At 36.6% G+C, this 26,163-nt stretch overlaps 2 protein-coding genes across 2 annotated transcripts; both read left to right on the top strand.

Moving 5' to 3' along the window:
* The first annotated feature begins 2,647 nt into the window (after positions 1–2,647).
* Positions 2,648–10,966, top strand: LOC121375275 (actin-binding protein IPP-like). The gene is made up of 7 exons (XM_041502648.1): positions 2,648–2,732; positions 4,479–4,857; positions 5,476–5,604; positions 6,665–6,840; positions 7,398–8,106; positions 8,635–8,855; positions 9,445–10,966. Exons 1-7 carry the CDS (start codon positions 2,727–2,729, stop codon positions 9,667–9,669), a joined length of 1,845 nt encoding a protein of 614 aa, XP_041358582.1. The 5' UTR covers positions 2,648–2,726; the 3' UTR covers positions 9,670–10,966.
* Positions 10,967–17,522: 6,556 nt separating this feature from the next.
* Positions 17,523–24,219, top strand: LOC121376296 (growth/differentiation factor 8-like). The gene is made up of 3 exons (XM_041504132.1): positions 17,523–18,814; positions 21,690–22,238; positions 23,188–24,219. The coding sequence occupies exons 1-3, from the start codon at positions 18,004–18,006 to the stop codon at positions 23,397–23,399; spliced, it is 1,572 nt and encodes a 523-aa protein (XP_041360066.1). The 5' UTR covers positions 17,523–18,003; the 3' UTR covers positions 23,400–24,219.
* Positions 24,220–26,163: the final 1,944 nt, after the last annotated feature.

Raw genomic sequence — 26,163 nt, forward strand, 5'->3', positions numbered from 1 at the left:
TACATACATACATACATAAATACAGACACGTGTGTGTGTGTGTGTGTGTGTGTGTGTGTGTGTGTGTGTGTGTGTGTGTATATATATATATATATATATAGAGAGAGAGAGAGAGAGAGAGGTTATTACCAGTGTTTTTCGGTATCATCAATATCATATATTTGGAATAAAAATTGTATTATGCGAGCCTCTGGTGAGCATAATACATTATTTTTATTCCTAATATATGATATTGATGATACCGAAATACATAAGGGTAATAATCTCTTTATCATATAAGCTCAAGCTTAATACAACGTGTTTTTGTAAACTGTACACTCAACTTTAATTATATGTGGTGCGGTGTATTTTTGAATGGAAATGACGTCAAACTCGAATGACGTCATTTTGGATGTCCTTACTTCAAAGTAAAGTTATGCCTAACGTTTGTTGTTTTCTGAACGCTGGACAGCTTTCAGTGTCAAACTGCCACTGAAATGTTTTTATTTGATGACTATAGTCATATATGAATGCATACGTCAAATCATGGAGTGTCACCCAAGTACATTTGCTTAAATGTCAATAAACCTAGTGCCGAGACCTCGACTAATTTACATCTAATTTGCAAAGTATCAAATTCTAAAGTATGTGATCTGAAAAATATCACATACTTTGATTGCACTGAAAATGTAAGATATTATATGATAAATATATATATATATATATATATATACAGGGTTTCTGCCAGAGGATAAAATGGGTATGGTGCCATACCCAAAATTTGTGCAGATTTTATTTTTTTAAATTAACCGTTTGACACTGATATATAATATATATATATATATATATATATATATACACACATACACACACACACACATATATATATATACGTTCCATGTACATTTCATTTCATTTATACTTATTTCCGTGCTTCCATCCAATTAAGTTTTAGGCTTGCTGTCTTGGGCATACACAGCAACTATCTGGGCTGAGTGCCCAGGACAGTGGGTTAGTTGTTAGTCACTAGTGAGAGAGAAGTCAGTGTAGTGGCCTACCCACTGAGTTATCCGGTTGGGTGGGAGCCGGTACCGGGGTGCGAACTCGAAGAACCTACCAGCTTTATGTCCAATGGTCTGACCACTACACCACTGAGACCGATACATGATCAAGTAGTACACACATCTTTTTATTCAAACTGACCCTCTTGATTTTAGGGGTGGAAAGTACACAATTCTAAAGTACAATTCTAAAACGGGGAAATTGAATAAAATTATTTGATTGTCAGTAGAAAATAGCATCATAAAATATATAGATTGGTGCAATTGTTTATGACATATTATTGGGGTGTAACGATATACTCAAATATTCGGTTGCACCGAACAGCGATCTGTATCGTAGTTGCATTCGTATTTGTCACTAGCTGAACCAAATACACAAATGCATATATGTAATGCTAACTGTAAAATTTATGTTTCTAATTCAAACTAACTGATTTGATTGTTTTGATAATGTCCGGACCTGTTTTGCATTACATCAAGCATACAGACCTATCCTTTTTTATTCAACCCATTGGACTGGTATGTAGGCCTACCTTGATTTCGCTTCTGACAAAATACTTTATGACATTGCATAGTCTCATTCAACCAGCCTTACGAGTTACTTTCCTCACTTCTTAACGTGAGAGTCACGGGCGAGCATATTTTGTTAGTGTATGCAAATTAACTTTGATATATGCAAACAAAATAAATTTGAATAATTCTTAACGAGACCTCTGGTAATACAAATATGGTTGCATAGTGGAAACACCACAGTGTTTTCTTTCCATATCTAAGCCATATAAACAAACATCTACTCTTCCCAGCAACAAGTGTGCCAAGCAAGCGCATGCTCAGAACTGCTGGGGATGTGGTAACAGCAGAGAGCTGCACTTTTCTGTGAAAATGTGGACATGTTAGTGTTCCTTAAAAAGAATGTGATTTTGGGCTAGACAACAGACAAATCGATGATTAATCAGTTTTTATTTTTTAAAAACAACAAAACGCCCAATCTGTTCTTCCTTTTTGCAAAAGCTAGTCGGAAAAATATCCGCCCGGTCCCCCCTTCCCCTAACCCTAACCTTAACTCCAACCCTAACCCCAGCCCTAACCCCAGCCATAACCCTAACCCTAACCCTAACCCTCAACCCTAACTAAAAATAATAATGGAGGGGACCGGGCGGATATTATACCAGCTAGTCTATCCCACGGGAAACGTATTTTTTTCATACTATGAAATTTACAAGTTATTTATTTCTAAGCCGATTGATTTGTAAATTGTACACAATAGTATTTGTTTGTTATTTTCAAAACACTTTTAATTTTCTTCTTACGTCAAACCAAATTGAAATTATTTACAAAACAAAAAGTTTCAAAGAATGATGGGACAGACTGCAAGGTTTTTTTTCATGGACGTGAATACATATTCGTATTCGTCACCTCATATTTGTGATATGTATCGTATTCCCTAACATGTGTTACACCCCTAATATATGATACATGCGTTGCAACATACCTAGAGCATGATTAATTATTAAAAATACTAAAATAAAGACATAGCGTCCCTCGATACGAAAATAGACGTCCATGTTCATTTTGCCAAAGGGAAACAACTCTATTCATTTTAAAAAATAAAGTGAAACAAATCTGTCACACCTGTGACCTATGCAGGCTGTGGCAGCTATCTGCTAGATTTTTTGCTGTTGTGTGATGCAAGTTAGTTGTCTTTATGCACATTTATCTGTCAGATAATTTTCTGCACCAATAGGATATACCAATTTAGTATTTCATGATTTGTAATCACTGCAAATCATTTATTTGGTTTAAGAAGTTTAAGATGTGAAGTTATTTCAACAATCTAATTAAAATTAGCTCCACTATTACATGTGGTAGACCAGTAGAGCTAATTTTAATCAGATTGTTATTTCAACTTTTAAGTATTTGTCCACAAACATATAATTCTGCTTTTATCATAATCGGTGTATGTTTGTTTTCAGTAGAGCATTTCATTAATTCATTTAACTTATGTTCTTGCTTATATCCAATTAAGGTTCAAGAACGCTGTCCTGGGCACACACCTCATATCAGCTCTCGGGGCTGTTGTTACTGAGAGAAGTCAGTGTAGTGGTTTTACACTTACCCATTGAGTCATTAAAACTCTGGGTGGGAGCTGGTACCAACCCAGTACCAACCAGCTTACCATGACACCACCGAGGCTGGTGGTAGAGCATTGTTTAAAGTATAAAGTAGAGTATATTACGGATGTGATCAATTACTAAATACATCATGTACATGTATACATCCAATTTGGTATCAATGGATTCTCATTAATTAAAGCTGAAAGAATTTCATATTTTCCTCCACAGTAATTCCACACATCGACAGTTCTTTTTAAACAACTTTCACAAGAATAAATAATGGGCCAAAAAAGGGCTAGCTCTGGCACTTGCCAAGTTTGCCACTTGCAAATTTTAGAAACAATTGGCAAAATTTATTTTAATTTGGCAAATAAATTTCTTGTAGTAATTGTTATTTTATTAGAAAATACCTGGGTTTTTGCCATTTTTATAGTTTAAATAGATGATTTGGTGAAATGTTCTGATCACCCAGAGCTAGCCCTGTAAAACGTTTTGTCTTGAATGATGAACTACGGTACCTCCACCTGTTGTCTAAGAATGATGAACTACAGTACCTCCACCTGTTGTCTAAGATTGATGACAGACAATAATTTCCAATCCATCATTTTTCCTTCGTACACAATAATTTCACTTTATAATCATATTTAGTAAATTATGGAACAGTATTTTTAATCGCAATATTTTCTTCAATCACAGTTAGATGCATTAGTAATCTTCAAACAAAAAGTTTCAAATGACACTTGAAAGCTTTCTAGCATTCTGAAAATGGAAGCGTCATGTACTCAGTTTATTGTTATTGCAGTCAGATGCTTACACTGATGTCATTTAAATTCAAACAGCTATAATGTGCATGAGCGATGGGATGCAGTTGTTATACATGCATCAGACATATTGTTAAGGACCACACAGATATTGAGAGGAAACCCGCTGTTGCCACTTAATGGGCTACTCTTTCTGATTAGCAGCAAGGGATCTTTTATATGCACCATCCCACAGACAAGTCATGGTGCACTGGCTGTGACGAGAAATAAGCCCAATGGGCCCACCGACGGGGATTGATCCCAGACTGACCGCACATCAAGCAAGCGCTGTACCACTGGGCTACGTCCCGACAAGTGAAAGTATATTCAGACAAGCGAAATGTACCTTGGTGGTTGTCCTGAAAATATTGGCGGACAAGTGGATTTTTAGATGTATTTGTCCATTGGACTAGTAAAACATTCTGCTTATTTTATCACTGCATGCACTATAGCTTTTTTTTCAGAATTTGAGGATGATTGAATAAGTTAAAAAAATCTTTATTTTATTTTGGGTTTTTTTTTAGAACATGGATCATCTTTCAAACTCTGTCAAGAGTTTGTCAGTTTCCTGTACAACAGGGACTAGCAGGATTGGCCAGTCTTTGATACACAAGGAAGGTGGAGATGGCCGGAATACACGGACACTGATTCACAAGGCACCCGGATATTCCAACACTCTCCTTGGTAATCTAGCCTCCATGTGGAGATCCGGCACATTCTGTGACGTGAGCATCGTCGTCGAGGGCCGGAGTCTGGCAGCTCATCGCCACATCCTGGCAGCAGCGAGTCCGTTCTTCATGGCCATGTTTACGAGCCACATGGCCGAACAGGCCCAGGATGAAATTACCATGCATGAGATTGACCACGATGTCTTCAAGGTGGCTCTTCTCTTCATGTACACAGGTGACTTCACACGTTCCAGGTTTATCTGTTGAGTAAAGATAATTTATAGCTTTATTGAGCTAGATCCAGTATACCAGTTGTTTGTAGGTTTGTTCATCATATTGCATTTTGTCACTGGCCTCTTTGGAGTAGTGATTAAACCATCAGCCGTTAGGTTAGAAGGTATTGAGTTTGCATCCTAGATTTGGCTGTTACCAGATTTACCTATCATTAATCGTTAGCTCAGGTAACTGAGGTACATGCCAAGGCCATCATGTTTGAACCTTAATTGGACAAAATCACAAAAATCTAGTTTGAATGAATGAATGAATTGTTGTTGTTTGTTTAAAATATTTTCATAGGGTTGGATGGATTTATGCCAGTTATGGTAATGGATGTATCATCCTGGGAAATGGCCATCCTTTAAGTCAAGCACCTTGTAGTGATTAATGGAAGTAGTCGCAAGATTTTCAAAACATCCTTTTCACTGTCTTGCGTTAAGATAAGTTTGTGAAAATATTAATGTCTATTAATGTCTTGTGTAGAGATACAATTGTAAAAATGTTAATGGTTTTATTGTTTAGATTAGTTTAAATAAACATTTATTTCTTTTCACTAGCCTCCTGCTTGTTGTTGCAGGTCAAGTGGAGGTAACTACAGACAACTGTGTCGACCTGCTGTCTCTGGCAGACATGTTGGGTCTGAGTGACGTGATGGAGGCGTGCTGCATCTACATGACAAGTCAGCTCGATACTGAAAACTGTATAGGTGACAAAATAACTTCTTAGAAAACTGTATGGGTATCAAAATAACTTCTTAGAAAATTGTATAGGTAACAAAATAACTTCTTGTAAAACTGTATAGGTGACAAAATAACTTCTTGTAAAACTGTACAGGTGACAAAATAACTTCCTAGAAAATTGTATAGGTGACAAAATAACTTAGAAAACTGTATAGGTGATACAATAACTTAGAAAACTGTATAGGTGATACAATAACTTAGAAAACTAGAACTAGAGGTGACAAAATACCTTAAGTTGTCCATGCATGTATATAGATAATAGCAGGTGTCAAAAGAACATTTTAGAAAATTACTTATTAGTATTACATAAATACAAAATTGTTGTATTGTGAAGAAAGCATGGATGACAAAACACATTCTAAGGTAATTGCACTGGTGAGGAAACATGGAAAAAAGACGAAACTGTTTTCAGACATTTTTTCATTGTTGTTATTTTTGGAAGAAGAGTTTTTTTGATCAAGTTATCACTCTGATTTCTGATTTAATAAGGTCGGATAAAAAAATTATCATATGAAAGAGGTACAGTCATTCAGGGCCGTAAAAAAAACAAATCTGGTAAAAATAATAGAAATTTAAAGAAAATTGTAAAAAGGGTTTTAAGTATATAACCTCTCTGAAATAGCTGCAAAATGGTATTTCAGAGCCTCTAGATTTCAAAATTGCCGGTGGGGTATGCCCCCGGACCCCCTAGTGTCTTGTGCCTTCCATGCTCATTTGTTCTAAGAATTCATCTGCCCCTTCCCCTTCCAAAAAAAATCCCAGCTACGGCCCTGTTATTATACATATTATATCTGATAGGTTTGCTGGAAAGTTTTCTTTATGCATACATGCATTAAACTGAATTTTATTTTCTGATTGGTGAGCATGCAAAAAATATTGTGTCCCTCTCCTCATACCTGCCATATAATAAGTTCTCTGAAATAACCCTAAAAGGAATGAACTACAAAATTAAACATTCCTAGACACTAAGGAAAACACAAAAATGTTTAGTCCTAATTTTAGACAGATCTGTTGTCTTTCTGACAGGCGTGTACAGGTTAGCAGACGCTCACTGCTGTCATCAGCTGAAACACGCTGCCGAGGGTTTCCTGCACAGCCACTTCCTGCAGGTGAAGAATACCGACGAGTTCCTCGCTTTACCCAAAGACAATCTGATTCACCTGCTTAGCAGTGAATTTATCAAAGTGGAAGATGAATTTCAGGTGAGAGAGAAAAAAAAGGTATAACTGAAAAAATTCATTAATGTGAATAAGTTAATAATGTGAACTTTCTAATATGTAGTTTCTAAAACGTTATATTACATACATTTCCTTGATGCCTTATTGTGTTTATCAGTAACACTACAAAGAATAAAACAAAAACCCCACACCATAACAAAACATGTATCTTTTAAATACAAGCATTATTATATTATATTAATAGAGATAAATATGTTAAACATAAGAAAGAAAAACTTAAATGTTGTCCATGAGTTGTTGTTCATAAAAGTATGTCATGTTACATTATTTCTTTGGTGGAGGAATTTATGACCAGTGAACCAAATATGACTAGCTTTTTCTTGTGTTACTGCTAAAATAATTGCTGATACAGTGATATGTATGTGAGCAGAAGAACAAAATGGGGGGGGGGGGGGGGGGGGGGTCTTCAAATTTTGTATTATATTCTTACAAATATATCACCATGTAAACAATAAGTTAGATCTGTAAGTTCTCTTTAACAGAAAATAAATTTAAATAATAAAATCTCTTAATTGCATCAGGTGTTTGAAGCTGCAATGAAATGGATCAATCATGACCTTGCATCACGGCGTAGATTTTTCTTTGAAGTAATGAACCCGGTTCGACTGTCCATCATTCCTAACAGACAGATAGACAAATATGTAGAAGACTGCCCCGACATCAGTCTGAAGGTTGCTCTGCAGAAACTCCTACAGGACGTCAGACTGGACAAAAAACTCAGTCTCGAACTTCAGCTGTCTCGGCTGAAATCCTGTTACGTGCAGCCTCGTCGGAGCGCAAGAAAAAACATCTACATTATTGGTGGTTACACTCGATGCAAAGGAGCCAGGTGGAGCGACATTCAGACGCTGGTGACTGTTGAACGATACGACACGTTTCACAAACAGTGGCACGTGATGCCGTGCATGACTGACGCTCGGAGTGGACACGGATTGGCAATTCTGAATGGACACATATACGTCGTGGGTGGAGAGAACGATTCACTGATCAGCGACACAGTAGAGTCGTTTAACCCGGTGTCCGAGGTGTGGTCAAGTCAACCGAATTTGAATTTTCCACGGTGTGGACTGAGTGTGTGCGAGTTCAAAGGATGCCTGTATGCATTTGGTGGCTGGGTGGGAACTGAGATTGGTAATTCCTTTGAAAAGTTCGATCCAAAAGCTGGTGTTTGGGCCATTGTCGGAAAAATGGAGACTCCAAGATTTGCAATGGGTATTGTGGAACATCAAGGTATTGTTCAGTCAAATCAAATGGTTTTAAAGACTTACATTTTACTATATGTTATGAACTTTTGAACAGAAAAAGAATGAAAATTATGGTGTACACTATACATAACAAAACCAAACACATTTTGGGATAAAGCTTTTTATTTATTTATGTTTCTTTACAAATTCCAAAATACTTTTGATAGTATTGATTGTGATGAAACATCAAAACTGTATTATTGATTAATGTCATATATAGATATATTTGTAATTCCCAGTAGAAATGATAAAAAAGGTCCTGGATCTGGTTGTATTTGTTTCATTTCCATTGAACCACAAATGTTCGGCACTAAAACATAAACATGTTTTATGGTAGAATGTCTCATTTATCAACCTTTACTGGTGGGTTACTGTATCCAAGATTTAAAATTTAGATGGTAAATACTAGAATATGCCATCCATAAAGAATTACAATTGTTTGACACTCAGTACTTACAATTCAAAATATGGTGGGGTGTTGGTAAATAAAAATTAATTTTGTTTTGACTGACAGATTTAATCTACATAGTTGGTGGATTCAGTGACCCGGGAACGGAACTTAAGCAGTGTCACCAGTACAACCCGGTGACAGGGGTGTGGGAGAGACTGCTCGGTATGAGAACCAGACGGGCCTACGTCGGACTGGCAGCCATGGATGGGTTTCTGTACGCCGTGGGAGGATGGAATGAACATGAAGGGTCTCTCAGCTCAGTTGAGAAGTACTGCATTGAAACAGTAAGTTTGGATTTCATGATTAGTACTGTACTGTAACAGCAATTTAGGATTTCATGACGAGTACTGTATTTAAACAGTAAGTTAAGAATTCATGACGAGTACTGTCTGTACTGTAACAGTAAGTTAAGATTTCATGACGAGTACTGTCTGTACCATAACAGTAAGTTAAGATTTCACGACGAGTACTGTCTGTACTGTAACAGTAAGTTAGGATTTCATGACATGTACTGTATTCAAATAGTAAGTTAAGATTTCTTGATGAGTACTATACTAAAACAGTAAATTTAGATCGTATGATGAGTAATGTATCGAAACAGTAACTTTAGATTGTATAACGAGTACTGTACTTTAACAATAAGTAATTTATCATAAAGTATTGAAACCTTTAGTTTGCATTGCATCAAAAGTAATTTCTGTTTCAAACAGTAATTTCAGGTTTAGTAAAAAGTACTGTGCTGATAAATTGTTCATGGTACCACCTTATTTGATAATATCTTTTGAACTATTTTCTACAAACATTTAATTTTTGTAGCAATAGTTGTTTTGGCATTTTGAATTCGAACAGTTGGGTTTTTTATTTTTCTTGAAGGATTCATGGACAGAAATACCGAATATGAATGTCCGCAGAGCAGGTCCTTGCGTGGCCACGGTCAATGGGATCCTGTACGTGATTGGAGGACGGACGTTTTCTAACATGCACACTCCACCAGCGACACTCAACTCCATGGAATGTTACAATCCAATGACAGACATCTGGACAGAACTTAGTGTGATGCCCACCAGCCGGTGTGAGGCAGGAGTAGCTGTTTTGTGAGTGGATGGTGTGTCAGTGGATGGTGTGTCAGTGAATGGTATGTGAGTGGATGGTCTGTCAATGGATGGTCTGTCAGTGAATGTTATGTGAGTGGATGGTCTGTCAGTGAATGGTATGTGAGTGGATGGTCTGTCAGTGAATGGTATGTGAGTGGATGGTCTGTCAGTGGATGGTATGTGAGTGGATGGTATGTAAGTGGATGGTCTGTAAGTGGATGGTCTGTCAGTGGATGGTCTGTCAGTGGATGGTATGTGAGTGGATGGTATGTGAGTGGATGGTCTATTAGTGAATGATATGTGAGTGGATAGTGTGTCAATGAATGGTATGTGAGTGGATGGTCTGTCAGTGGATGGTATGTGAGTGAATGGTGTGTCAGTGGATGGTGTGTCAATTCTGAATGGATGGTGTGTAAATTGATTGGATGAAGTGATTGGATTGAATGATAAGAGTGGATTTGGTGAAGTGAGTGGATTGGATGGTATGTAAGTGGATTGAATAGTGTGAGAGTAAATGGTGTGAGTGGATTGGATAGTGTGAGAGTAAATGGTGTGAGTGGATTGAATAGTGTGAGAGTAAATGGTGTGAGTGGATTGGATCATGTTGGAATAGATTGGATCATGTTGGAATGGATTGGATCATGTGTGAATGGATTGTTTGGTGTGTGAGTGGATTGTAAGGAGTGTAAGTGTGTCAGTTATGAGTGGATTGGCCTGTCCCCATAACATGTAAAAGATAGTATGGGAGCCCCCTATTTTATATTGGGGCACCAACATTGTCTTTTACACGTTATGGGCCGACAGACATATATAAAAGGAAATGGAGGGGGTTAAGAGCTGTGATTGAGAGGTTTGGTGCCCCTCCTCTCCATGGCTACATGAGTGTATATATAAATATATATATATATGTATGTATGTATATATGTATATACATATATACATATATACATATATATATATATATATATATATATATATATATATATATATATAAATATAAAATTATTTATTGCTTCTAGAATACTTATAAGAGCCAAATAAGGTCAACAGTGTATATTTTTCTATAATTATGATTCTAATTTATTGGATGTTCATATCTTATACATATAATTATCAATTTAGAATTATTTAAAGGAGTTACCACAATGAGACTGCTTAACATGGCTTTGATGTGTACGTAACTATGGCATGTACATTGATTTCAAAGTAGAATCATTTTTGGAAATATGTTTAAAATCTCAATTTGTGAGAAACTGTGATACCTGTGCAAATAAAAACAATAAATTAAGTTGATGCTGTGATCTCAAGTTTGTTATTATCTATCCATTTAGAATAGCTCAGACACATTTGGTTTCTTTGTTTTCTTTTAGTTGCAGTGTTAGAATTTGTAGGATCATTTATCTTCCGTAGAATCCCAATCAGTATCCCGCTGCTGGTGTCTCCTTTTGTTTTGTTTAACGACACCACAAGAGCACATTGATTTATTAATTATTGGCTATTGGATGTTAAACACATAATAATTTTGACAATGTCATAGAGAAGAAACCTGCTACATTTGTCCATTAGTAGCAAGGTATCTTGTATATGCACCATCCCATAGACAGGATAGCACATACCACGGCTTTGATATACCAGTCGTGGTGCACTGGCTTGAATGAGAAATAGCCCAATGGACCCACCGATGGGGATTGATCCTAGACCGACCTTGCATTAGGTGTGCGCTTTACCACTGGGTTACGTGACGCCCCCCTATGTGGTGTAAGTTGGTGTCTTCTCGTACTCTGGGGGCGGGACATAGCCCAGTGGTAAAGTGCTCGCTTGATGTTTGGTCTGTCTAGGATCGATCCCCATTGGTGGACCCATTAGGCAATTTTTTGTTCTAACCAGTGCACCATGACTGGTATATCAAAGGCTGTGGTATGTGCTACTGTGTCTGTGAGATAGTGTATATAAAAGATCCCTTGCTACTAAAAAATAATTAAGTGGGTTTCCACTTTAAGACTATGTCACAATTACCAAATGGTTGACAACCAACAGTCAATGATTAATAAATCAACCTTTCTTGTCATACTCTAGGCCAAGAGTCGAAATAACCTTAATAAGTATTCAAGACTCCAAATAGTTTGTGCTGAGGTGTTGTGACAATTTCACTGTCTTCCATTCAAGGGTGGAACAAAGATTTGTAAACATTTGCCTGTTGTTGATACATAGACTCTTAAACAGAAATCTTGCATTTTGCCGTGCCACTACAAACTGTCCAGAACTGTGATGCTTGCTGAATTATCCCAGAACTCTACAGACAACTCGGACAGCTATCTGTTAGTGAGAGAGAAGTCGGTATAGTGGTCTTACACCTACCCACTGAGTATTTAAAACTCACTCTGGGTGGGAGACTATACTAAGATGTGAACCATGTACCTACCAGCCTCATATCCGGTGGTTTAACCCCTACACCACTGAGGCCAGTGAGGGAATGTCCATCATTTGATGCTTTTATACCATTACCTGTACCAAAGAGGCTGTTGTATCATGTGGCATTTCCACCAGTCATTTTGAACACCCACCCACCTTTACTGCCCCACCTCCCCCTCCACCCCCCAGCTGGAGCAAAAAAAAACTATAATGATATTCTGGCAAAATGAGACAGCCTAAAACCTTTTTACCTTGTATTTTCATCATTCTACCCACAACAGTATTATATTAATTTTAATCCATGTTAAAATGTGTAGGGATTCGTTTGCAATGATATATAGTCGTTTGGCTTTAATGCTAAATATAAATAAATGTTCTGGCATTTTCATTAATTTGGGAAAAAATTAGCCTATTTTTATTCATGGAGAAATGCCCTAGAATTGGTTTGGGTGTGTATTTAGTGTATGTGCAGACAAAACAGTAGTTACTGGTTAGAGCCATTTTGTGGTGTATTTATAGCCAATGATGTCTGTTCTGAATCTGTTAAATTGGCATCTCTGATTTCTATCCATGCACGACACCAAAACTATTTAAACTTCACTAAGTCAAAATGGGTTAACTAAGGAATGTGTTATGCATGGCATTAATGCATATCCTCTTACCTCCTACAAAACCATGTTACTTTATTATGTAATGTGAATGACTTAAAATTAATACAAGGACAAAGTTTCAAATTTCATCTGACAGCAATTCGAGTATTTTGAAATATGCCCTTTTCTGTAACGTTCATGATTTAACAACCTTCATGGTATTGTTTCGTGGAAACTTTCTGGTCTGTCACTTTCTGACGGTTTTATCTAATTAAAACCGTGGAATGGGAAATCATTCTTTAATGTATTATTTAAAATATTTTCGACGTACGTGCCTGGTATTAGATCAGTACAAAGAAGGGGTGGGTGGGTGCAATGGGAACAGTTATCGAATATTTTCTCAATATTTAGTATCAGATGTCATTTTAGACTTCATTTCTTCTTTATATGTTTCTTGTTTCGGCTGAGGGGTCGGGGTATTTAACATTATAATAAAAAGTCTCATAAACTGGGACTCGTCAGGGCCTTTCCGAATATCTAATCAGACGCGTACTAGACAGGGTGTGTGTGGGGGGGGGAGGGGGGGGGGCAATTCCCCAGGTATGGAACAAATCTTCAAAATCGGGCAAAAAATATCAGAGACGTTCGGGCAAAATGAGCTTTCTTGAAACGTTTTCACCATGTAAAAATGCTTATTGATTTGTTTGCAACCATATATGGCCGTTTGGAAGTAATGCTAATATAATTAATTAAATATTATTATACAGATTCGGGTAAACATTGGCCTGCACCCTATACAAACGGGAGACCGTATGCCTATGCTAATCGTTTTGACACCACCCCCACCCCCACCCCCACCCCGGATATGTAGCTTGTAACAGTCTTTATGATTTACATTTACAGGTAAAAGTTGATGACTAAGCAAAACGAAAAAATCAACACCTGGCTGAACTAAGCCTTTTGAATGAGGATTAAGTTGACAAATATTAACGACTAGCCGTACAATGATCTTTTATTTTCATGTACAAACTTATTACAATACGTATACCACATAAAACCCATCGCGAATTCAAAATTGCCATGTAAGGTCTCTGAACAGATTTAAAGTATGTTTATTGGAGTTTTAAAGGGTGTGTGTGCGTGTGTATTTTGTGTGTGCCTACGTGCACGCACACATCCTTGTTTAATTTATAGTCTGCACGATAGGTGTTTCGTTTAAGCAGCTTTGAGTAGCAAAGGGATGTCATTTTTAATTTTATATTTAAATGTACCATTCTGAATGGTGGGGTGTTTTTTTGTTGGGTTTGTTTGGGGGGTTTTGTTGTTAGAGGTAAACCTACTTTCCTATAGACCATATTTTATTCAAAATATCTATTAAAAAAAAAAAAAAAAAAAAAGGTTTTAGTAGACTGTAACGTAATTCCACAAAAGAGGTAAATTATTGAAATGCGTATTGTCAGTAAGGCCTGTTAATATCGTTTTTAGTTATTAGTAGTATTCACTAGCGTGGCTTTCGTTATTTTGAAATGACTTAATGCATGACCATCGAACTGAATGCCAAATAGTTGCAATAAATCACAATAGAACATGCTTGTTTGACGTTGTTTTGAAAAGACACCGAACTATATTTCAAATACTATCACAAAAGTATGACAATGTCAGTTCATTGGAATTTGGGTCAGTTATACTATGAATACAATTATGGCGGAATAGAACATAATGACATAATGACATAATTTAAAACCTTTTTATGACAAAATGATATATTTCTAGGCATTTTGTTAATATTAACATGATTTGAAAATGTATGACAATTATATTGTAGAAATCTTAGCCCTATAAATTATGTCAATGACAGTTCTATGCCACCATAGTTCACGGCGGATGGGTTGGAGTAGCATTTTAGAGTCATCAACCAACATTTTGTTTTAAAATCCTACCATTATGTTTACTGTACGTGTACATGGAAAAATATTTCTGTTATATATATACAAATATTCAAAACAGATGGCAAATAATTTATTTCCAGTACATAATAATAGTTTTAAACTATTACATTGATCTCTATTATGTTACATCACTAAAAGGAATTGCTGTGAGCAGGGTGGCGGATCGATCCCCAAAATATTTCCCTTAAACACGCGTCTGTATCGCAACATGCTTACATGCCTACAGGAAGGAAGTGTTTTATTTAATGACACACTCAACACATTTTATTTACAGTTATATTGCGTCGGACATATGGTTAAGGACCCCACATATATAGCGAGAGGAAACCCGCTGTCGCCACTTCATGGGCTACTCTTTTCGATTAGCAGCAAGGGATCTTTTATATGCACCATCCCATAGACAGGATAGCACATACCACGGCCTTTGATGTACCAGTCGTGGTGCACTGACTGGAGCGAGTACATGCCTACAGAGACCAAAAACAAGGTCTATTTATATACTGTCTTGAGAAAATATGCCTGTTCACGAAATAAAACGGTCTGTAAAAAGTTTATAAATGGAATAAAATTTGACAGTGATGATAACATTACTGTAATTGTGAAAATCGTCCATAATAGATAATGTCTTGACACTTTGATTTCTATTTTTATTACCGTTAAATATATATGTATGCATAGGAACTTTTTTCCGTGAGTATATGGTTTCAATTAATATGAATGCAGCTTGAATTTCTGCATGGGCTACAATGGTAGGTCATATCCCCCTTGCAATCATGTAATGTTTTCATTCCATTCATTCTTTACCGACTTTAAGCTATAAAACTCATAAGTTTACCGACTTTAAGCTATAAAACTCATAAGTTTACCGACTTTAAGCTATAAAACTCATAAGTTTACCGACTTTAAGCTATAAAACTCATAAGTTTACTGACTTTAAGCTATAAAACTCATAAGTTTACGGTCAAGAAAATAAACAAATACACAGGTGAACTGTGGTAGCATATAATGTAATAATGTATAATGGAAAGTAAGTAAACAATAAATAATAATAATAATAAGTAACTAAATAATTATTATAGCTGAATAGTGTTGTTTCTTAACTGAGTAGCTTGATACAAATGGGGGGGTGGGGGGGGGGGGCAGGACGTAGCTCAGTGGTACAGCGCTCGCTTGATGTGCGGTCGGTCTAGGATCCATCCCCGTTGGTGGACCCGTTGGGCTATTTCTCGTTCCAGCCAGTGCTCCACAACTTGTGTAACAAAGGCCGTGGTATGTAATATCCTGTCTGTGGGATGATGCATATAAAAGATCTATTGCTGCTAATCGAAAAGAGTAGCCAGTGAAGTGGTGACAGCGGGTTTCCTCTCTCCATATGTGTGTGGTCCTTAACAATACGTCTGACCCCATATAACCGTAAATAAAATGTGTTGAGTGCATCGTTAAATAAAATATTTCCTTCCTTTTGATACAAATACCTTCCTAAATTACATAACTGCTTAAATATTCTTAACATAAAACAGTTGAATAAAATTATAAACAGATGGGGGTTTTCAGTAATAGGAGTTAATATATGACCTTCTTAACTCACTGTGATGAGAGACGGTATAAATATTAATACACAATGTATATTGTTTGTAATGTATACATTTTGTGAAAATTTGGGCTCCGATGGCTTGTTGAGATTTGTCTATTATTCTATATTTAATAACTGTTAAATGCATTGGGTCTAGCTGTTAATGGATCCATAAAAATAACGGGCTGAATTTACAAGACCTGGTTTTTTTTAAACGTAGGTGTTTAAGCATTGTAAATGTGTATGTAGTTTCACGCGTGTAAGTCTAAAACAGGCTTTGTAAATTTGGCCCGTGTTTTATCCGATATGCTCGGTTTTACTGTAATGTAATGTTTTCAAAATGGTCTGAGATATTTTAGGGTGATTATATGCATGTTAACCTACTCATGTTAACATTACATAAGAGGTTGGGGTTTTTTAAATTAGAAAAAGCAGGGAGCAATTCATACCGCAGTTACGACGTGGGTGTATTATTACCAGTGGTTAAGTGTATAAAAGAATACAACATACGTGTTTTAAAACTCGTATGAACTGAACACAGATGTCATATTATACTTATGACGCAAACGTATTTACACATTCAGAACATGCAGGTTTTCAATGAATCGGTATATTTGTATTTTGTTATATATAATAGTGTATGTAATTATTGACTGACGTCTGTTTGCCAAACGATTTCATAACATAGCAAAGTGGGTTTTTGAATATATTGTTTTCCTTTATACAAAGCAAAATCGTGTTTACGTGTCTACATGCGTGTCTGCTCCATGGAACTGAGTATCACGTATGCACACAGCAGTCACGGCCGACCGTTGACGGATGAATTACAGGTCGGTGTAAATATTTGGTGTCAATCATTTTCCGCTAGCTTTCCTATATCCTTCTAAATCAACGAGTGCCAATTGGCAAGGGGCGGATCTAGAAAAGTGGTGCATAAACACCCTTCTCGAGAAAACATTTTGACTCATTATCTTTCAGCAACATACATTACAAATTCGAATGAGGAACGTAATATTTATTTTATCAAAATTTAACTAAATAATACTAAGTGAAGTACTCTTTTGGAAGGAGGGGCGGGATTTAGTTCAGTCGGTAGAGCTTGGTGCTTGGGCCCATTCTTTGAATGTTTTTCCCGTCCAAAACAGTGTTCCACGACTGGTATATCAAAGGCCGTGGTATGTGCTGTCCTTAGTGGGGAACGTGCATATAAAAATATGTGAAAATGCAACGGGTTTCTTCTGAAGACTATGTCTGAATTACCAAATGTTTGACATCAATTAGCCGATGATTAATAAATCAATGTGCTCTACTGTTGTCGTTAAACAAAACAAGCTTTAACTGTTGGAAACACATTTTTAAAATCGACCTTTGTAAAAAGTTCCGCTGGATACTAGACACGGATCAGCCCCTGTCTCAATTCGCATTGCCATAGACATTATTATGACTGAAAATGAACATATTGCATTGGATGAGAAAAGCTGGCATGAGTCATCAACTGACGAGGCATGTGAAAAACACATTTATTCACTAGTAATTTAGGGGTGGAGCTAGGAAATTGTCCACCAAGCAATATCAATACGCATGCTACCGTTGTGCAAACTGAACGCATTAAGAGCAATAGAGAAACACAATTAAGGTGACAGAGAAGACCATTGAAAGCATGGTACAAAGCTGTGTCTTGCGCGTCGAGGACCGGCCGGTGTTTTGTGTTTAGTGTGCTTTACATTGTCGGCCTCAAGTTTTAACTGTTAAAGGTGGCTTCTTGTTATTGGCGTTTTCTTGTTGAAAATAGTTTTAAATCAGTTAATTTCATTATGCACAGGTTTTTGTTATTGTGTGCGACTATCTGCGTGCTGTATTTCTCTGAAATAAATCCTGTCCTTGGCAAATCTCCCAAACAAGAGTTGAAGACAGTTGAGCAGCTAGAAAATGCAAGTCTGTATCATTCCAGTTTAAACAGTACAAATGACAAGACAACAGAAAAACCAGAAGAAACAGAAAAACTTTTGAATAATACAAAATCATCAACAGTGTCAAAGACAACGTCGACACCGTTACTAAAAACAAATAGAACAACTTCATCGACAACGTTGGTGACGACGACTACGACTATTCCAACAACATCGGTGTCAGTTTTCTTTACAAAATTAAAGCCTAAAAAGAGAAAAAAGATAACAATTGCTGAATTGGAACTCAATCGACCGTATAAGAAAATCGACAAATTTCTGGCCAAAAGTGAATTCTATAAACGAAAATATGATAAAAAGTACAAAATAAAAACGAAAACGAGAACTAAAACTGAATACATTAAAAATATCAGACGACCCATCGTTGCAGACGTGGACAAAAACAGACCAATTATAAAAGACAGAGACGAGCTGGAAGACTGTCCGAAATGTCGCCAACTGGAGATGGCCATGGTGCAGATGCAGATAAACAGACGCAGTTCTCTGAAACGGCAGCTGCTGCACAAGTTACGACTGGAGGACGCTCCAAAGCTGAGAGAACCGCCTGCAAAGCTTCCCAAGAAACTTCTTCAGAGATTTTTCCAAGACGACGAATCGGAGACTGAAGAGGATAACTTCTACGCAAAAACAGTGGAGGCGTTTATTGTGGGTTATGATGGTACGTTTAAATAAATATAATTCCAGTTCAATCTGCATATAACGCGTCGTCTCCGGTAAAACTTAATTCGCAACAGTAAAACTATCACTGATGTCCGCAAATGGTCAAATACAACATAACTATCCCCTAATTTAGAATATAATTATGTTTATTATTATTATTATTATTCGCGTGCATAATGTAATCGTTATCATGTATTCAACTCTTTTATGTATTTGATAGTGAGAAATACACAAAATGTTGTGTATTTGATACCTCGGTCACAGGCCGCGTCAGATGTTGGGCCCAGGGTGGACGTGCCTGGATCTTTTGAGGACAGGGGCATGTTAGATTACCCGTACCCTAGTAGCCCTTCTCGGGACTATGGAGCGGGTGGACGTATCTGAACCTTGAATGGATAGGGCTACGTAAATACTGTTTAGACTTTGGACTTTGGACCTTGTAGCCGGTGTATTTTACGTGATGGAGTGTCTTTAAATATTCATTCATTTTCGGGTGTTTTTTTTAGGTACTTCCGTTGTGTATTTCCCACTATTAAAGCCCATTCAGCTAATACTGTAAATAAATTCGTCCATCCGATGAAGATATACGGGTATATTAATATTTATTTTGCTTTGTAGTGTCTTGAATTAGTTGTCTCCTTTACAATAGTATTGTATTATAACATGGCGACCTTTTTCCTGATGTATTGTTCACATTATTTTATAGTTAACTGGCTGAATAAGAGAATCATTTGTTAATTTTGTGCCTCTGAACAAAACCAACACACACACAGACGAACAGACACTACACTAATGAACTATGTACAGTGAGTTATTACCGAGTGAACTTGGCAACTTTTAACACCTTCAGTCACATGTGTGAAGCGTGCTAAAGGTAACTGGTGCAGAAGTCCTCTCGTGGATTTGACCCGTCACTAATCGCCTTGCAAACCGACTTCTTTGGAAAATATTGTCCCACTATTATTATCGCTGCCATAATCCTTGTATTATTGTGGTAGGTGCATTTGGACAATATGGTATGTTGGTCTGTATTCTGCTGACTTATGCATGAGGATGCTTGGAGGTTCTAGTCCCCAGCCAAATATCATTTACGCTCCATCCCACGTAATGTTTAAAAACCAAAGGAAAACAATATATAGAATAATATTAGTAGCATGCATATAAAGTTTGTTTCATTTAAAAGTAAATCTTGTAAACAAGTATATCTGTTTGCGATATTTTTCTATAGGATATTAATTTTATACTAATATTTAGTCCACGAAACAAAAATATCACATTATCATCTCTTTTTTTTTAATTTTGAAAAATTCTGTTATTTTCTTATACATAGTGTATATAAATTTTAGTATACTACATGTCAGTTATGTACGAGTGGCTATAAGGTTTATTCAATAAATGTTCACCCCATGTAAGGAGAATTACCTGCAATACAAAACACGACAATGTTCACACTCATAGGCCCATACATTTCTATACGTTTTGAAAAACATGAAGCACTTGAACGGCTTTTTGCTGAAAGAAGTTAAATGGTTTGATCTAAATGTGTATAGGTCAAACAGGAAGGTTGGATTGCATCAGCCTGTTGCCATTGTTAAATGCAAACATGTTGACGTGAAAATCAAACGATGTCACCAAGCGTGAACACCAATGAATACAGTCGAATCTTGTTATTTCTGTATCAAAATACAGAGATACTTGTTTATAAACTTTTATAACTCGATGTACCTACAGTAACCTTTGCATACTGGTGACATTCAACAGTATCGTGGCCAAGATTTAAAAAATAATAATGATTTAATTTACAAGTTTAATTTTAGTTTACACACAGACATACATTGTTTGTTTGTTTGTTGTTTTTCGTTGGTTTTGTTTGTTGTTGTTGTTGTTGTTTGGTTTTGTTTGTTTGTTCATGATCAGCAACATAGGCGCCTTTTTAAGGGACGATGTAGAAATGATGACAGCAGGATAAAATTGTTCAGTGTTTTGTTCAGTATATATATATATATTATTGATATAATGACAATATATATATATATGTATATATATATATATATATATATATATATATATATATATATATATATATATATATATATATATATATATATTCAAAGGCAGTGTAAAATACTTTCCGATATTACAAGGGTTTTTTTCATTGATAGATTACACATTACTTAAGACGTCATGCTTTAAGTTATTAATTTTAATTATTCAATGTGTTTCTGGTCGTCCAGCTGGTGTTTGTATTAGCACTAAATGTATGCATGCTATGGGAAATAGAAAAGACAGATATGCATGGGGAACTAGGTTCATTGACTTTACAAGAGAGTATCCTGTGTTTGCTTCTAATGTTGCAACATGTTACCGACTAACAATCTTTTTAACAACTACAATTACATATTAAATACATTTTCATTTTAAGAATATCGGTAGCTAAAATCGCAATATATGTATATATTATTTTCGTATGTACGATTAGGAGGCAAAATCCAATTTGGGATATTACAAACATTAGGATAAGCAGCACCACATTAAATACTAGAAACAAAAGAATGTATTTAAAATGTAATTTTAATTCTTGAAAAGGCTACGTTAGTCGAAAGCCTCTGTAGCCTAAACCAAATTACCTTCCAATAATGTTGTACGTAGGCCTACCGCACTAAAAACAAAAATTACGATGTAAAAAAAAAAAAAAAAAAGACTGCTATAAACAGGACCGCAAATACATTGAATATAAAGACACTGATATTCGAAACAAGAAAAATGTATTTAATATTTAATTGTTGTCGCTAAAGTCTCGGTTAGTTCGGAAACATCTTACAATGGCTGCAAACTCAAGAGTCTACCTCTTTAATGTACTTTTCGTGTTTTAGTAACTCGTACGTGTGCTCATCGCAAGTCTACGGGGTGCTTCAAATTTGACTACAAAAACAAGATCGAGGGCAAAATCACGTCAGCCGAACTCCTTGTGTACAAGTTCAGAGATGGCAACGACGGGCAGCAGACAATACTTGTGTCCGAGCTGGAAAAATCGGGTCGACGCAAACTCCGACCACTGAACATGGTGACGAGGATAGAGACTGATCTCAAGGAAGGCTGGATGTCATTTCCACTGGAGAAGACGGTCACTCGATGGATGGCCCAGCCAGACGTCTGGAGTGGAGCCTTGTCGATAAAGTGCAAGAGCTGCGTTCAGACGAAACACAGGGACATCTTCGGTTCCAAAGGCGTGTACAGACCCGTTCTTATAATCCGCGTGCAGCCAGTGTCGAAGAAGCGGCCAAAGAGGGGTCTGGATTGCAGCGTGGGGACAGATATGTGTTGCAAGAAGGATTACTATATCACCTTCCACGATCTGGAGATGTATAGAATTCTCCAACCTAGAGGAATATGGGCCAACTACTGCACAGGCTCTTGCAATGGTGAGTATTTGTCAAGGAACTTTCTTAAGTAATGCAAAAGAACGGTCAAATGAGATAATCATGAAAGCTTCATGCCACCAAACAGTCATTTGTATCAAGCACCAAATGCATTTAAATATATTGTAGTTGTAGCTGCATGCATTTAATAACACTGAAATAAGGTGTTGATGTAAACAATAATGTCTCCCGATGATAAAGTATTCTGGCTCAATGTAATTTCATTGCTGCTGAAATACTGGGTCAAATTTATTTGTTCAATTCGGACACTAAAGTTTAGGATTAGGGTTAGTTTTAGACTAGGAATAAACATTATGGAGAACCTAATTTTCTTGGATATAATACGTGGTAGAAGATATTACCTGAAGGCATATTTCATATACAAGCACTATGAATTACAAGGCTCGATATTCATTTAGTGAATTTGCTTTTTAAAGTTAATTTGGAAGCAAATGTTAGAAACTAAGAAGCATTTCTAGAAAGTAGTTTGGAAATTAGACAACTTATTAGACTTATAGTGTGACATTTTTCAACAGTAATGCGGTAAACTTAAGACAAACGAGGATAAAGTATTATGATTTATATTATCATTTATGGAAATTAGGAATTTTAATACCGTCAAAAATTAGCTGAAAGCGTCAGCTGCATGTGAAACGGATTATCAGAAAGCATAGTTTGCAGTATGCGCGGCATTTACTTCATGCAACCTGTACATTTCGAGCCTAGCATTAGATTGATGGATTCAGGATTCTAACATGAGTCTTCAACAGTTATTTTAACAAACGTGTTCCATGGTGAATCTGTATATGTTCCTTCAATAACGTAACCAGCTAAACATAAACGCTTTTATTTTATTTTGTTATTCAAGTGCTTTTTGTTGTAGTTGTCATTTGTTTTTCTATTTGTTGTATTTCACTACATCTTAACATACACCGTTTGTTTTTCTTGCCAGTGGCAATGCCTGGTTACTACAACCACACGCGCTTGATTCAGGGAGTGCGCTGGCGAGACGACCACGTGGACGAAGATCTCCGCGCCGCCCTCCAGCCGTGCTGTGGTCCCGTCGTGCTGAAGACTCTTTCAGTCCTGTACGTGGACGGGCAAGGCGACATCAGGAGAAGTCACGTACCCAACCTTGCTATCGAAGAATGCGGCTGTTTATGAATACACACACACACCACCACCACCATCCCCTATCCCCGCATTTTGTAACAGCGAGAACCTTGTATTCACATTTGTTTCATTCGTTATATACACGTCGATGCGTTTTTGCTATTGTAGTTAATTTTTGTTTTTAGTATTTGGATTAAATGAAGCAATCAAGACATAGTATGTTAAACAGAGCTAAAAATGGGTATAACATATACACGATATTACACCTAGTCATATGCATATCACGATGCAATAGGATTACTTTTAGTTTTCCTTTTTAAAATGGGTTTGTTCTACAAAAACAAACCTCAGTCAAGAACTGGGTCCGTGCTTATAAAACGTTTAGAGTCTAGACTCAATCTCGGGCAAAAGAAAACCGGCTCCGAGTACACATTTGCATTGCACCTTGAGGGAACTGGACAAAAGAATACCGGCTAACTCTACCCAACCCCAAAAATTCCTTGTTGCTGGCGGAGGCACCAAGGGCACAAGAACGGGAGAGGACAACATACGGATCATTAGGCAGTTGACAGGAGACGGAACCTAAGGGAAAGAACCGGACTCGCCGACCTTACCTCCCAGTCATACACAATTGCATTATACATGCACAATTGCGTCGAGTCTCCCCTGGGTTGTCATGCCACGATCGGAAAAGATCAGACCCTTTCTAAGGGTCCTACGGGCAACCTAGGGTGACATCCGCTAGTCCTAATTAACGAGCTACTCTCGGCCTACTAAAATCCAAACCTATACGTAGCTCCCTACCTTTTATTCTTTAGAACGACCATCAAAATTGCGCCAAATTTCCTTCATCAAAATACGCACACATTTCCCTTTGGCTTAATCCTACGGGACATTCCAAATTACGTAGCACCATACCACCCTCCGCCTGTTGCCGGCTACGGTCGGACTGCTGGTGCTCCCTTACACCTGCCAGTGCAGGCGGTCCCTCCTCCACCCACCCCAACCCTTTCCTGTCCTGGACGGAAGAACCGGTTGTGGCCGGTACTTGTGCCCAGGACAGGCGTGCGCTACAACAGCTTGCTCTGAATGTGCACGTTAAACAATTTTCCATTCCATTCCATACTCAATCTCAAATGACGTCAAACGCATACAATTTGTTACCATGACATTAGTGTCTCGGACTCTTTTATTAAGTCTCGAGTCTAGACACTAAAAGTTTAATAAGACCAGGTCAGGTTGTGTTTCCATGGAATAATCTGTTCTATAAAGATACAAATACATGTTGATCACCTCAGGGTGTTTGACAATGGGTGAGGTTATGAAAAACATGCACGGTCTTGTTCACGTATTTGCAACCAAAAAAAGAATTATAAAACACAAATACTGTTATTAATTAAACGTTACAAATGAACATCAGGCACAGTGGAGGCAAGTAAACATGGGACTGGGGGGGGGGGGGGGGGGGGGGCTGACTGAGATAGAGGGCGCCAAGCAAAGTTTGTAGGGGGTTTTGGGGTATGTTCCTCCATAACATAAAAACTAGATGCCCTGAAATGCAATTACCTGCATTCTACAAGTAAAATTCAATTCTGCTTTAATATTTACTTCTAATATTTTTATTCAAAATTATCCCCCCAACCTGCTTTGCTAAAAATATTTTCTACACTCATGTTTTTTTTTTTTTTAACCACCATATTGAAATGACAGAGTTGACATTTATTAAAATAAAAATATATATTATTTTGATTACTTCCTGACATGACTGCAATAGATTTTATTGATAAAATGTAAATTATAAACCATACCCTAACCCAGCAGGATTTCACAAATAGTTTGTAGGCGCTATATTTATATATATGCAATTAACTTGTACATTAGTAATTTGCTTTGCAAAGAGAGAAGTATTAGTAGTGTAAAACATGCTTTTAGTGAACTATAAATTATTAAAATTATTATTTTGTTACAACAGAATTTCACTGTATTTCATATTAATATTTCCTTATTCGGGGAAAAACAATCAAACACTTCATGCAAACTTTTAATAGTTTATAATTGTATTGTTCAATATTAATATTTAGTTTCTTTAAAAAATTTAAGATGTCAATTATAATTTCATATACATGTGTATACTGATTATTTTAATTAACAATGAATATCATGAACTATCGATTAGTAGAGTGTGTATAAACATTTTTATTTGGATTTGATAGTCGAACTACTGTTCCTTTCATTCATTATTTATGTGTACGGTACATGTATTTTATTGTTCTTTTATAAGGGACATGCCTGATCAATGCAAAAACCAAACAAGGGTATAATCAAGCAATACTGTGTTTAACGCTGAAATTTTCATAAGTGTTCTAAAAAACCTGATTTGTATTTAATATACAGTTAACACAGTGTTGTTAAATATACCCTTAAAAATACAATGCAAATGACCATATTATTGTTCACAACTGTTGTCCATTCCACCTTATAACATGGTGTCCCGTGTTTTTATTTGTAACATTTTAAAAATATTTTTATTCATATTTGGCAGTATTTTGTGTGTTCTGCTTTGTAATGTTATTTACTGTGCATTTTGTTTGCAATAAATAAATCTATTGAGCACAAGTATTTATTTTACAATGCTTAAAAACCTGCATTTAAGAAAAACGGGCTTAGTAAATTAGGCCCATATATTTATCAGATTGGTACCTTGAAGTCAATGATAATGTGGTGACCAAAACTACCCCTACCTTCCCCCCAAAAATCTTCACCTGGACTTCAAACTACTTTGGGGGGCGGGTGTAGCCCAGTAGTAAAGCATTCG

Source organism: Gigantopelta aegis, chromosome 6, assembly GCF_016097555.1.
Source record: "Gigantopelta aegis isolate Gae_Host chromosome 6, Gae_host_genome, whole genome shotgun sequence".
NCBI classification, from domain to species: domain Eukaryota; kingdom Metazoa; phylum Mollusca; class Gastropoda; order Neomphalida; family Peltospiridae; genus Gigantopelta; species Gigantopelta aegis.

What these genes read in the sequence shown, in the direction of transcription:
- LOC121375275 (XM_041502648.1), top strand. An exon ending in TCTTCTCTTCATGTACACAG is followed by an intron (nt 4,858 to 5,475) that starts GTGACTTCACAC and finishes TTGTTGTTGCAG; the next exon opens with GTCAAGTGGAGGTAACTACA. An exon ending in AAGTGGAAGATGAATTTCAG is followed by an intron (nt 6,841 to 7,397) that starts GTGAGAGAGAAA and finishes TAATTGCATCAG; the next exon opens with GTGTTTGAAGCTGCAATGAA.
- LOC121376296 (XM_041504132.1), top strand. Translation starts at nt 18,004, where the DNA reads ATGCACAGGTTTTTGTTATTGTGTGCGACTATCTGCGTGCTGTATTTC. An exon ending in GTTTATTGTGGGTTATGATG is followed by an intron (nt 18,815 to 21,689) that starts GTACGTTTAAAT and finishes TTCGTGTTTTAG; the next exon opens with TAACTCGTACGTGTGCTCAT. An exon ending in CTGCACAGGCTCTTGCAATG is followed by an intron (nt 22,239 to 23,187) that starts GTGAGTATTTGT and finishes TTTTCTTGCCAG; the next exon opens with TGGCAATGCCTGGTTACTAC.